This window comes from Dunckerocampus dactyliophorus, chromosome 4 (genome assembly GCF_027744805.1).
Source record: "Dunckerocampus dactyliophorus isolate RoL2022-P2 chromosome 4, RoL_Ddac_1.1, whole genome shotgun sequence".
Classification (NCBI taxonomy): domain Eukaryota; kingdom Metazoa; phylum Chordata; class Actinopteri; order Syngnathiformes; family Syngnathidae; genus Dunckerocampus; species Dunckerocampus dactyliophorus.
In genome coordinates this window covers 24,742,260-24,756,969 of record NC_072822.1, presented here as the reverse complement: position 1 = coordinate 24,756,969, position 14,710 = coordinate 24,742,260, and the positions used below count along the sequence as shown (strand labels likewise).

Genomic DNA, 14,710 nt, shown 5'->3' with positions numbered 1-14,710 from the left:
AGGAAGAAAGAAAGAAAAATGTAAGTACATGTATCTAGCATAAAATGGAAAAAAGGTTCTGAGCTTTATTTAAATAGTTTTTATTACAGGCAAACAATGACTATAAAATTGAAGCAGATGTGCCACATGAACATATATATATATACTGCTCAGAAAAATAAAGGGAACACTAAAATATCACATCCTACATCAAAATTAATGAAATATTCTTATTAAATACTTTTGTTTTTACATAATTGAATGTGCTGACAACAAAATCACACAAAAATTATCAAAGGAAATCAAATTTATTAACCCATGGAGGTCTGGGTTTGGAGTCACGCTCAAAATTAAAGTGGAAAAACACACCCCCTGTTGTCTATTCCATTTGCTCAACGGATTGAGAAAATGATTGTCAATCTGTGTTGCTTCCAAAGTGGACAGTTTGAATAATGGCACAGTACTTTTGACTGAGTGTGAATTGAATGTTCCCCCCCTTTTTTTTGAGCAGTGTAAATGAACATATAAGTGTAACATGGCTCAAGTGGTAGCGTGCTTCTCTCGCAAGCTGGGTCTTAAGCGTATACTTGAGCAAAGATGCTGAACCACTAATTGCTTCTGGTGCTGCGTTTTAAGAGTATATAAATGCAGAGACTAATATACTAATGTAAAATACAATTACTTCATCCTTTGATGATAGCAAATGTCGTGAATGAGTGTGCCTGGATGGTAGCCTCTTCATATTAGATTCAATAGTTTTGCAAGCAAGAAGTACCTCAGTGTAGTTTGGATAGCACTAGTAGCTGAGATGTACATGGGGTGATTTGCTGTGTCCTCACAAAGACAGTATTTCATTCACATTATGTCAAATTGTGCAAGATTATTATGCGTTTAACAGTAGATTCTGTTTTTATTGGACAATTCTGTCCACAATTTGGTGGAAATCATGGGCCCTAATATTGGTAGTATTTCCTCTCTTTGATGAAATAGCCACTTTGCAAATATTGCAAGTTGCCCTGTTATCTTTTCTGGTGATTTGTAAGCAAACGTGTTTGTGCTGCATGGGCAGCATGTTTTGTGCTTGTTGTACTGGTGAATGACATCGCCCTGCATATTGCTTAGCCAACTGGAATTGATAAGGCAATCGTTTGCAAAATAGGTAAACGATTCCCAGTAATTGAAACACTGGGAACCAGTTCTCAACAAGAACCGGCATGTGGCCACTTTGTGCTTCGAGTTTCACAGCTTCACTCTTTCACAGTTTTTCAAAATATATGAACTAATAAATCATGCTTTTTCATGGTTGAATGCGACCTATTGGTCGTAAAAAATATGCATATCTAAGCAAATTTTACATATGTTTTGCTTGAATTAAGCAAAATTAATTGAGCATAACAATGGCTAAATTAACTAACATACAAATATAAGGCATTCAGAAGACTCATTCAAAGATAATAGTAATGATATTTTTTAGGCTTCGGCGAATGCCGGAACTTGGACCCCAAGATGCGAGAGTCGATGAGGTGTAATAGTGTTTATTACACACAGCAGGAGAAGCAGCAACAACAAAAATGCAAAGCACAAAGCAGGGTAGAAATAGTCCGACACTAAACCGCCTGGAATGCTCACTGGTAAAAAGGTACTCACAAAAGGAGCTACCAAAAATACGGCAGAGTAATTAGCAGTAGCAAAAGACAAAACACAAAGGCACTGCTGGGAACCAAGCAGGCGAGGTGAACAAAAAGAGATACACACGCTGCTGGTAATACACCAAGCAGGGGTACAGAGTACAGCACAAGGCTAGGGTACAAAAAGCTATGAAAGCTACGAGCAGGGAATGGTGCTGGAGAGAGCCTGGGATGATGCGAGTCTGGCAACAATCTGGCGACGAGTGAGAGTGAGCTTGCTGCTTAATAGGACACTCCAGATGGGTTGCAGGTGCGTCAATTGACTCACAGATGGCAGGAGCGGTGCGCTGCAACATAAGGCAGCAACAGGGCAGCAATGCAGCGCACAGAACCTGACAGTATCCCCCCCTCTTATAAGACGCCCCCTTGCAGCATACCTGGCTTGTTGGGGTGAGACGAGTGGAAATCACGGACCAGAGAAGGATCGAGGATACAGGAGCGGGCCACCCAAGAGAGCTCCTCGGGTCCATATCCTTCCCAGTCCACCAGGTACTGCACCCCCCTACCCCTCCTTCTCGAGTCTAAAATGGCTCTCACGGTATAGGCTGGCTGGCCATCGATAACACGCGGCGGAGGAGGAGCCTCAGCCGGAGGGCACAACGGGCTGGTGATGACTGGCTTCAGGTCGGAAACGTGAAAGACCGGGTGAACCTTGCGTGACGGCGGTAGCTTCAGTTTAACGGAGGATTTGTTAATGATGGCTTCCACTCAGTATGGACCCACGAATCTCGGAGCCAGCTTCCTGCAGGTGCCCACCAGAGGTAAGTCCCGGAATGATAGCCACACCTCCTGTCCGGGGCGATAAGCAGGAGCCGGGATGTGGTGTCGGTCGGCAAACAGTCTGTTGTGGGATAGGGCAGCGCGGATGTCTCGCCAGATGCGATGGGCCCGCCGAAGGTGCAGGAACACGGCGGAGATGGCAATTTGACCTCCTGGGAGGGGAACAGTGGTGGATGGTAACCATATGCAGATTTAAAGGGGGACATACCTGTGGCCGAGCCGATCAACGAGTTATGGGCATACTCGACCCGGGGGGGGGTGCGCCGACCAGGAGGAGGGGTGCTGGTGGCAAACGCAGCGTAGAGCTGCTTCCAGGTCCTGATTGGCCCGCTCTGTCTGGCCATTGGACGGTGGGTGGTGTCCTGAAGTGAGACAGACCTTGGTGCCCAGGGCCCTGCAGAAGTTTTTCCACACTCATGATGAAAACTGGGGTCCCCTATTGGAGACGATGTCCATTGGGATACCATGGAGTCGAAACACATGCCTAACAAGGAGGCGAGCAGTTTCTAGGGAGGAGGGTAGGGTATACCTGGCCACAGGTATAATGGGATCCGGGGTCTTGTTGTCCTCAGCCGGGCCAAAGATTCTGGATAAGGCATCCGGCTTGGCGCTCCGAGATCCGGGTCTGTAAGTTATGGAAAAATTGAAGCGAGTGAGGAACAGTGACCAACGTGCTTGGCGGGAATTAAGTCTTTGTGCGGAGCGGATATAGGCCAGGTTTTTATGGTCGTTGATGACCATGAATGGCTGCGCAGCACCCTTGAGCCAATGCCTCCACTCCCGCAGCGTGAGCACGAAGGCCAGCAATTCACGATTCCCCACATCATAGTTCCTCTCGGCCGGTGTGAGGCGACTCAAGAAGAATGCGCATGGGTGCAGCCTCTTTACACAGAGGAAAATGCAGTATGACATGTCCTTTGTTGTGTCACAAATGGTCCTTGATTTCACGTTGCCACCTGAAAACAAACTTGGAATTTCTGTGAATCACATTTCTGTTGCAGATGCTTCTGCTTGTATAGCGGTTCCACTCTCATTTTTCTAAGCTTGTGAAGAATAAGAAATGTCACATAAAAATGTGATATGTGGGAAGCAATGTAACAGTGAAGAAGGTTGATGGACATGATGGCATGTCCTTAAGAAATAGACACAAACATGTCTCACAACAGACAAGTTGCTGTGCAGAAAACCTAAATAGGAAGCTTGGAAAGAACAGAAACCTTTACAAAAAGTATCAGAGCTCCATGTCAGATCTGCAGAAAAAAGGAAAAAAATCAAATAAAATAAAAGGATATGTCGTTAAAGTGCTTGATGATGAAGAAAGTAAAAGCCTTTGGCATATACCGTCACCACGGGGTATACCATCCACAAAAAGGACAACGGCGTGATATTCGACTGTGCACCATCATATCAAGGTAAATTAGTAAATGAAGATTACAAGGGCCTGATTTAGTTTGATTGCTCGTTGCACTGCTGGCAAAATTCAGACATGAATACATTGCTTTGATGTCAGATATAGAAGTGATGTACCATTGAGTAAGAGTTCCAGGAGAAGACAGTGATCGCCTTTGTTTTGTTTTGTGCCAAATGGAAACTTTTGTGAATATTTTCAAGACTTTGAGATGGTTATTTATTTGTTTGCCATTTGATGCAATTCATGGCCTCCATCGCTGAGACAGAAAGAAATTAGTGCACAGAGATCGATGTGTTAAAAGTGAGGGTCAATGCAATGTATGACCCATTAGGGTTTACAGGAGCACAAGGTCAAGCTAATCTTTCAAACCATAGAGTCCTTTCACTGTCAGATCTTATCACTATGGAGTCAACAAACGTCAAAAGTTAAATGAAGAACAAAACAGATAGTCAGGTCGATCTAATATACACACTGCCAAGGCACAGTAATCCTGTCCACCGCTCTTGATTCTACAGGCCACTGCGGTGATCTTTTGCCACTTCCATCCTCGGACTTATGGAAATTCACCTTGCACTGTGGTGCCAAATCTTGCAATGTATCTTGCGTGATGCTAGAGAAACTTTGGATTCAAAGTGAAAGAGCAAAATATGGTTAGAAATGTGAGCAGCTGAAAGCTGAATGGAGAGAAGGCCGGAGTCTGCTGCAAGGAGGAGGTCGTTGGTGATATGGATGAGCGCTTTTTCAGTACTGTGCTTGGGCCGAAAATGAGGCTGGAAGGGCTCACACAGATTGTCAGTAGATAGCCCTGGAGTTTAGCAGCTACTACACACTCAAACATCTTGGAAATGAACGGAAGGTTTGATATGGGTCGGTAGTTATTAAGAACAAGGGGAGCCAGACCAGCTTTTTTGAGTGTAGGTGTAACTGAGGTGGTTTTGAGAGGAGAGCAAACGGTGCAAGTAGACCAGAAGGTGTGAACAATTTGGGTGGAACGAGGGGAGAGTGTTGGTAAACCTTCCTTTACTAATGCGTTTGAGAGGGGATCGAGTTGGCAGGTGGAGGACCTAGAAGACCTGATCAGATCAGTAATCTGATGACTGGGAGGTAGGAGGAAAGCCGAGATGGTACTCCCGGGAGCCAAGCCAATGCTGGGATTGAGCCTAGGGGAGTTGTATTTTTTTTAAATCAGAATATATTTGTACTTTAGTTAATTTAGCCATTGTTATGCTTAAAAATGCTTAATTTAGGCAAACAATATGTAAAATTTGCTTAAATGTGCATATATTGACTAATAGCTGTATTCAACCACGAAACAGCATGATTTATTATATTTTTTGAAAAACCGTGAGAGTGAAGCCACAAACTTCAACTAATTATTAGATGACTTTTGCTTTTGTTTTTTGTTGCAGATAGATATAGCGAATAGAGAGAGCCTCACATGAATGCGTTACTGACAGTTTCAGCCATATGATGATTGGTTGAATCTTTTTTTTTTTTTTTTTACCTTTGTCTAGGTTTTCAAGGAGACTTCACAAGATGGTGCGGCGGCTAGTGCCTGACTGTGACGTACGTTTTTTGAGGTCTGAGGTTGGCAGTGGGAAAGGTGCTGCTATGGTAACAGCTGTTGCCTTACGCCTTGCTGCTCAAAATGCTGAGCGTCAACGCATTCTTGACACTCTGCGTTTGAATCGTGAGCAGCTGCTGAAAGTGAAAAATCGAATAAGTGAAGATATGGTGCGAGGCCTGTCAAAGCAAGAACATGATCAGGCCAGCATCAAGATGCTTCCAACATTTGTCGGGTCCATTCCAAATGGAACAGGTAGCTCTTATTGGAAAACTACTTTTTTTGAAATTTTGCGCATCATCCACAATCGTCTGTGAAACATGAACACATACAGTATTTCTTTCTCTTTTCTGTGTTCTAATGAGAGAAAACGAGTTAGCATGAGCCAGCTAACATTGCATGTCATGGGAGGTACCTATTACGACTATAAAGCCCTCTTAATAAACAAGTCTAAAGTGTTATCGTTTTAGATACATGCTGTGATCATGCTTTAATAGGTACATTGATGATAATGTGTAATACTTACAGCATCTGCCATATTTTGAAGATTTAAAACATGACTGGAACTTCTTTCCTAGGCGCATTGATTTCACACAGCCCATAGGAGCTAACTCTACTTCCAACAACAGCAGCATAGAAACAGCGACGACACTTAAAGTGTTTCTCATTGGGACGGCTGTGTCTTTCAACACAAGAGTTGTGTTCCAGTCCTCAGGTAAAAAATGCTGACAGCAAATGAGTCTTCGTAGCGAATTTGAGAGCCAGTAGTATCCACTCTTCCATCTGTTCCGTTGCAGTGGCTTGAGGCGTTGTGAGTAACACTGAGCTTCGCGAGGGATTGTGTTACTCTGCCAGATAAATATATTTTTTTGTGTTAGCTGCTACAATAAAAATATCGCTATAGCCTAGTTAATATACAGGTCAGTCAAAGGAACACTGTTGGCGTTTTTTGAGGCTTTATTGTCACAATAGGTACCTACCATGACGTGCAATGTTACCTGGCTCATGCTAACTCGTTTTTTCTCGTTAGAATGCACAGAAAAGGGAACGAAATATGTGTTCATGTTTCAAATGAGGAAATTCCAAAAAAGGGCAGTTTTCCTTCAACACACATACAGTACCTTTCATGACTTGAATATTGCATAATATACCTATTCTGTGTTTTTAGAGCATGGTGACTTCTTGGTTTTGGACCTTGGAGGCTCAAGTTTTAGAGTGCTACTTGTGCGTGTGCGAAGTGGCAAGACACACAATGTTGACATGCACCATAAGATCTACAATATCCCACAGGAGACAATGCAGGGCACAGGTGAAGAGGTAAAGTATCTTTGTACTTACAGAGAAAATATTCATTGTAGTGCTGGCAAAATGATGCAAAATTTGCTTTAAACTTTTAGGAGTTATTGGTCTATCCCAGAGGTGGGCTAGTTTTCCCAAGGGGCCACATGCAAAACAGAAAATATTGTGGGGGGCAGACGGGCCAACAGGTTAAACTAAATTATACTTAATATCAGTGATATCTCTTTATAAAAGCAGAAAAACAAATCATTGTTTTGACAAGATGCAACTGGGTACGCTACCCATCTGCCCCTTCCAAATCCTCTTGCGTAGTGTGATGTGGACCACCAAAAAAAAAGTGAACTCCGTAAGGTCAGTGATTGCTCGTACATTATTGCCTGTTTCTATAAGACTTGTTCAGAGGGCGAAAAGTAGAGTTGGGCGAAATGTTTGTAACGTACCAAGTAAATACAGGGCCTGTATTGTCAACACCAATACTGATATTTTTAACTTGAAATTTTTGAAGATGTTTTTATAATTTTGGCTTTAATTTGTTGATCAGGATTATCATAACAAAACACAGTAGACAAGATTTTAGGCAAGCAGAAATACCAGCAAACTTAATTGTGAACAATTTTTCAGGATGTAACTACAGTGGAACCTTGGTTAGCGTATGCCCCGGTTAGCGTGGTTATCGGTTAACATCAAAAATGCACACCAAAATTTTGCCTCAGTGTGCATACATTTTCCGGTTAGTGTACAATATGGTACACTTCTGTAATACACTGTGTGAGGCCAACTGTATTCTTAATGTATTTTTATCACAAAACATCCTTATGTGTTTGCTAATACATGGAAACAGGAACCGGAAGTCAGCTCTGTCACCCGTCTATGACGTCATCAGCAGTTGACTCTGTTGTTCTTTTCTAATAGTTACACTTTAAGTCTCAAAAATGTTTTTTTTGTCTTCATTGTGCGATTGGTACGACTTATAGTCTGGAAAATACGGTAATTATAACAAAATGCAACAATGTGAAAATCTGAACAACACAACAAAAAAAATATATTATGGTAATGGTAATGGTTTAATTTGATTTTAACATGCAAACAAGTTACAATGGAATACATCACATAATACAATTACCAGTTCCACATGTCCAAAAGGAGTAGGAAGAAGCAAAACTTATTTAATCCTACCCCCCAACCGTTCCAGATGTATTGCAGTACATTTATTCACTTCCTTTAGTCCATATGTGATTTTTTTAATACATAGAAAAGTGATAAGGTGATATAAATATTTGAAAATGAACAGGAGAGAACTGAAAAATATCCATCTTACCATGCCAATAGTGTATGGGTCCGATTCCGATACAACTCTTGCGATTGATACTATCAATATTTGGGTAGATCCGCCCACCCCGAGCATACAGCCCAAACTCTCTCCGATTTTGGATCAACATTTGCAATTAAACTTACTGTTACACATAACATTTAACACTTATTGATTTGTTCTAGCTCTGTAAAACTCTGAATGGTTCACTTTAATTGCCATTTTTCACTCGCGATGAAGGATGCTAAAAGATGACTAGTCGACAAGTGTCATGGTTTAGGTAAAGGTGTGCACATGCACGAGTCAAAGATTTATTTGGTTAACTGTCTCATAAATCTTAAGTGAAAGAAACAAAAAAAGACCTCCAGTAAATAATTGTTTTCTATACACATCACACTAGTTGATGCAAGACTATTTTTTTAAACCAAATAATAATTTGTTATTGCATAATTGAATGAGTGTCAGTAGACAGGCATATATGATGTAGGAAATAACGTGCATATTTGATTTCTTTTGTGGGGGGGTGACAGCTTTTCACGCATATTGTAGACTGCATGGCCAACTTTCTGGAAAACATGGGCATGAGTGGAGCATCCTTACCTTTGGGATTCACATTCTCCTTCCCCTGCCACCAAAGCAAACTGGATCAGGTGAGGTTGTTGAACATTATTTTATTACTGTTTGTTCCCAAACACATTTGACCTTGATTCATCTCTGCTTCTGCTCATCTTGACATATTTCACCTTTAGATGGCATGGTACACTCTTAGACCAGTTGAAAGATTGCAAGAATTTACATTTTGCAGTGTTGGATCCTAAGGAGGTTCTAAGTTGAGTTTAGAAAATGCAAAAAGAAGAAAAGGGAGTGAGACAAAAAATCTTTTGAGTAAGAAATTTTTTTGCATACAACCATTAAAGTGAACTAGGCTGTTCATCAGCTCATCAAACGTTTAAGACCGCAGCCTTTTAAAAGCCAAAGTCTTGCCAAAATGTGGATTCAAACTGTCATGATCTCTTGATGGCAAAGGCGTGTTAAAAATTTTTTTTGAAAAAAATGTCTTCAAAGGCCTCGTCTCCTTCAGCGCCACAAAATTGGCAGTTTGGAATTTGAAGGAGAGCACCAAACATGGGACATTGAAATGTGGAAAAAAGTTTTATTCTCTGTGGGTAAAAATGTAACCTTGACGGTCCTGATGGTTTCCACCGTTACTGGCATGACAAGGAGATCCCACCTGAGATGGTTTCCACACGGGACAGTGGAGGGAGTTCCATCGTGATCTGAGGTGTTTTTTTGTGCAGGTTGGGCGTCAAACAGTTGCTGGTTATGTGGAAATGTTGCAGGGGGTAACCCTCATGACTGAAGTCCCTCGTCTGTGTGGTAATGACAGGACAGGACAACGCTGCAGTTCACAATGCTCGCCTGACAATCGACTTATTCCAGAGGAAAAACATCACTCTTTTGGTCCTGTTTTCCCCTGATCGAAATCCAACTGAGAAAATTTGAAGATGACCAGGGAAGTTTACAAAAATGGACATGAGTTCCAGACAGTGGATGTCCCCCGTGAGCAACATTCCCTCTAGCCTCCCGGAAACACTGGCATCAAGCATGCCCAAACCAATTAACAAGAATGGCACAGCTACTTATTAATGAGTCCTTTTTTGAAAAATGTATTTCTATTTTAGGGGGTTTTCAGAATTGTTTTTAAGCTATGGTCTTAAACTTTTGATTAGTTGATGAACGTCATTTTAGTGGTTGCTTCCTCAGAATTTTTGTTTGCTTCGCTCCCATTTTTTTTTTTTTTGTATTTTGAATCTCTACTTAGAACCTCATTAAGAGTGCAAAATGTACATTCTTGCAATTTTCCAACTGGTCTTAAAATTTTGATCAGGAGTTTATTGTCAGAAATAAACCAAACATGTTTGTGCTGGAAGCCATAAGTTATTAAATTAACTTACTTCATCTCAGCTTTTTAGTGTGAGGTATAAAACATCCCCACACATAAACACTAATCAGTCATTATGGAATTGCCATGTACTGGTTGTCATGCCTGTCTCAGTCTAGCAGTAGTGTAAAAGATTTGGTTAAGGGATACATGAAGTAGGCAGTGGGCACAGGAAACATGGACTCAGCTGACAAAAAATACAAAAAAAGAGCAGACGGCAACTGAACTATAATGCAACATGGCAGTGACAGAAAACAATGAAATACATATAAATGACGAATAAAATGTATAAATGCACATTTAACATCACTTTAATTTAAAAAAAAAACTGAAGTCTAGCAAACAGAGATGAGTGGACAGAGAAGGTGAGTATAATCATCATTATACACACAGGTCCGAGTCACTCTCTGTTATGTGTCTGCCTTAAACTGCTCCCCTGCAACCTGTGTTAACTAGGAAACTTTACATTACAATCTTTTGTAACAGACAGGGTCTTTGTATTTTGCGACAACTTCTTTCTTGAATTCAGTAGTGTTGCTCGCCTTTTTTTTATCAAAGTTCTGGCACTCGCAACTTTTTGTGCAGCCATCCTAAATAAATACATTTTTTCAAAGCATTCCTGTAACACTCAGGAGTACGCAGTGTGCTTGAACATTGTTGCACGATGCAGTGCTTGAAAGGAGGAAGTATGGAGGCAGAAAGTGTTGTGCGTTCTATGAACAAATAAACCGCACCACCACACACATAATAAAGATGATTAAAGGATTTCCTGACCAGAATCCGTCCATACTATTAGTCAAACTATATGCATATATGAGCACATTTTACCGATTTTTTGCCTAAATGTAGCATTTTCAAGCATAAAATGGCTAAATGAACTAAAATACAAGTATAAAGCAAAGACGCACCGAAAGACGTGATATGTAGTATTCTCCACTGGTCACTAAGCGTCAGTAATGTTACATACAGAAATCAGAAGTAAAAAAGGAACAACAAGGAACACTCACAATGCTAACGTTTGAGTTTTATTTATGCCTTATATGTCTTATTATATCTTATATATATATATTATGTCTACTATATCGGGTAATACAAGTGTAAAGGCAACTATAGAGGTGTTATTTCATGTCTCGAGGGGTCTAATAATGTTAAAAAACCTTTTTAGAAGGTCAGGTTTTCTATAGTGTAACTACAAAAGTATTCCATTTATAAGTAAGGAATCCTACTTTGTGTAAATTCACTTATTCCGTTCAGGTCTGGAACCAATTAACTGCAATACACGAGGGATCACTGTATACTACTCCCAAGAAGTGAGGTATATTTAGCTTTTGGGTGAAATTTCAGGATGAAGCTGAAATGCACTATAACATTTACAGCTGAACTTAACTTGACCTTCTCTAAACTTTTGAATACACATGTCCAACTGTTCAGTGTTTCAATACTTTTTGCACAACTTGCTGTTCTCTAACAGGGAGCTACAGTAAACGGAAACATTTACAAAGGTATGTGATCCATGAATGGATCAATAAATGTCCTGATTCAGCTCGAATTAGTACTGAAGGAACCTTTTCATCATGCTGTTCATATGTTGATATCATGAGACCAAGACCACACCTGCTAACGATTGATCAACAGTACCTCACCATTGCTTTAAAGGGAAGTGGACCCTGAGCTTAGAGTGTGTCATTAGCAGGTTGCGACAGAGAAACTGGAAGAGTTGGATGTGTAGCCATTCTTTATACGTATTGAATCATATGCACAAAAATATTTATTTTCAGGGTATTCTTCTGAAGTGGACAAAAGGTTTCAAAGCGAGTGGGTGTGAAGGACATGATGTTGTTACATTACTTAAGGATGCTGTGCGACGCCAAGGGGTTAGTACACACAGCATGACATCAGATTATGACAATATTACATGACTAAGGAACAGTACATTATTAGAAATGATTCATCTTTTTATGTTTTTTTAATTGTTTTTATTAACATTCAAATAAAACCAAGTTAAATCACATTTTTTTTCAATAACATTTTATGGATTGTTGAGAAAATATTTTAGGCAATAGGACTTTATGAACTTGCAACTTGGCAAAAGGGGTGTAACAATTCATTTTAATAATGATTCGATTCGTATATGTATACGATTCAAGGACTATATCGGTTAATTTAGAACAATACGATCCGTAACGATTCAGTAATTGTAAATCGATTGAGTAACTTTTTAGCCAAAAATTCCACCAGTCTGATTGGGAATTAAATACCTGGATACTGGGCAGTGCAGGTGAAGTTTCCTAGATTCTTGTTGTTTTTTTGTAAGGGAATCAGGTATAAATTCATTATGGATATAAACAAGTAAACAACAATTAATGGCAAATTAATTCACATTTTATTTGAATAAAGTGCAACCAACACTTCAGGTTGAATTAACAATGAATGAATGAACAGGTTGAATTATATCAAGTCTGTGATTAATTCTGTCTAATAAAACATGACTTGAACTTTAATTTGATGCCTCATTCACTTCTCTAACCCAGGTACTAAAGAAGTTAGAGCAAATTTCTTACCAGGAAATAGTGCTTTTGGTTCCCATTGCTTTAGCATTGAGTCAAAACAAAAGCTCTTTCAGATTTTAATAAAATTTCCTCTGCAGATACATATTAAAGTGAATTTATTTCCTACATACCTTTTATCTTGTCCTGAATCGCTGTTTCATGAGTTTGAAAGGCTTAAAGTTGGATTTAGCTTTCGAAGCACTCGTATGACTCGATGTGGTCCAACACTCAATATAAATCCAATACGAAATTGAAGGTGAAGAAATAATCTACCTAGCAAACGAATAACATAGGAATTAAAATACACCCGATTTCCATCAATCCATTTTCTATACCGCTTCTCCTCATTAGGGTCGCGGGGCATGCTGGAGCCTATCCCAGCTGACTTCGGGCGACAGGTGGGGTACACCCTGGACTGGTCGCCAGCCAATCGCAGACACCCGATATCATAAGAAACAATTGTTTTTTTAAGGACGTCCCCACGGACTCTCTTAACAGAGCGCGTGTGCTCAATGTCAGATTTTTGCATCGCTAAAATACGGGTGTTGTAACATTGCTATACTGTACTTTAGCTGTGCTACCTGTCGCTCGCTCCATTATATTTTGCAGCCAGCTAGCAGATAGCCGGCAGGGATTATAGCATAAGTATTATGGTCAGATTATAGTATAAATCCAGTATAAAGCGTGGCGATGACATCACAGGCAGACAATCAAGTGTAGTGTCCAAGGTGTAGGGCATCTAGAGTCACTCTTTACAGGACAAAAACTCACGAACTTGGTGTCTTTGGAGAGGACGTGTTGGCTTAGTTGATTTCAACTCCACATGTGCCAACCACACTGTAACAATCGCCTTTACATGATTTAATCTGTGCACCCCACTCAACAGGCAGGACTAAGCCAAATCAAACTGTTACATGAGTAACATTTAACGTCTTTATCATTAAAAGTGCTAAAAAAAAAAACCCCACATCCATATAAAGCCTGCCTTGCTTAAATCCACTGCTTTATTTCCTAGTATCGATGCAGTTGATTGATTGACCTTTTAAACAATGTTAGATCGATATATGTCGTCTGGAATGGCAACTTGCTGAACACAGATTGATGCAGTTGGATCATAGGAATATAAATCGATACTTCGATGTAGTGAATGAATCGTTACACCCCTAGTTAACAAGCTCAGTGTGAGTGCACGGACAGCTTGTAATTGGCTCCTGCCAAAGAAAGAGCTACCGTTTCCTCACTGACTCGCAAGCAGCACAGTATTTAAACAATTAGTAATAGTTCTGAAGTAAAGGAGATGTCACGAAATTAGAACTTAGCCATAGATAAGATGCACCGCTGTATAAGTCGCAGGGTTCAAAGTTTAAGAATAAATTAGCGGTTTATACACCGGAATTTACGGTATGTTATTATTTGTCAATTAATTTACAAGGGCAGCTATCAGTGTTGTTTTTTAATGGTAAGATGGGAATCTAAAGTCAACATGGATAAATTAGACATTGAATTTGCTATTATTATTAGAAGTGCATATATAATAAAATGCAAGTTATTGTAACTTTTCTGTTATAAAGGTAGCTAAATATTGCTTAAGGTGGTACTTACAACCCTCTTTTCATTGTGTGTTGTCACAATTTGCAGGAATTCAACATAACATTTGTGGCTGTAGTTAATGACACAGTAGGAACCATGATGACTTGTGGTTATGAGGACCCCAAGTGTGAGGTGGGACTCATTGTTGGTAAGTGCGTCACCATCATTGAGCCAAGATAATGTTTCTCTGAATCGAAATTGTTGGAGTGCACCTGTTTTGCTCTGAAGTATGCTCTCCTAACTATTGGTTTTGCATCACGCTGAATGTAATTCCCACCTCTGATTCAGGCACAGGGACCAATGCTTGCTACATGGAGGAAATGCACAACATCGAAGTGGTTGATGGTGATGACGGCCAGATGTGTGTCAATATGGAATGGGGTGCATTTGGTGAAAATGGCGAACTGGATGACATCTTCACACAGTTTGATCGTGTTGTTGATGCGACCTCAAACTATCCTGGAAAACAGAGGTACAGGAAGGGCAGTTCATCGTATCAAATCAAATCAAAGTTTATTTGTATAGCACCTTACAACATCCCAATGGTGCCCAAGGTGCTTCACAAGAGTAAAATCACGCAAGAGAAAATAAGAACAGCG

At 40.2% G+C, this 14,710-nt stretch overlaps 1 protein-coding gene across 2 annotated transcripts in view; it reads left to right on the top strand.

Moving 5' to 3' along the window:
* hk2 (hexokinase 2) overlaps positions 1-14,710 on the top strand; it is a 79,211-nt gene that overhangs the window by 43,569 nt on the left and 20,932 nt on the right. For both annotated transcript variants that reach the window (XM_054772422.1, XM_054772421.1), the window contains exons 10-15: positions 5,373-5,677; positions 6,591-6,739; positions 8,561-8,680; positions 11,751-11,846; positions 14,160-14,259; positions 14,400-14,583. In XM_054772422.1, coding sequence (XP_054628397.1) covers positions 5,373-5,677; positions 6,591-6,739; positions 8,561-8,680; positions 11,751-11,846; positions 14,160-14,259; positions 14,400-14,583 — 954 coding nt within the window. The remainder of the gene's footprint in view (positions 1-5,372; positions 5,678-6,590; positions 6,740-8,560; positions 8,681-11,750; positions 11,847-14,159; positions 14,260-14,399; positions 14,584-14,710) is intronic.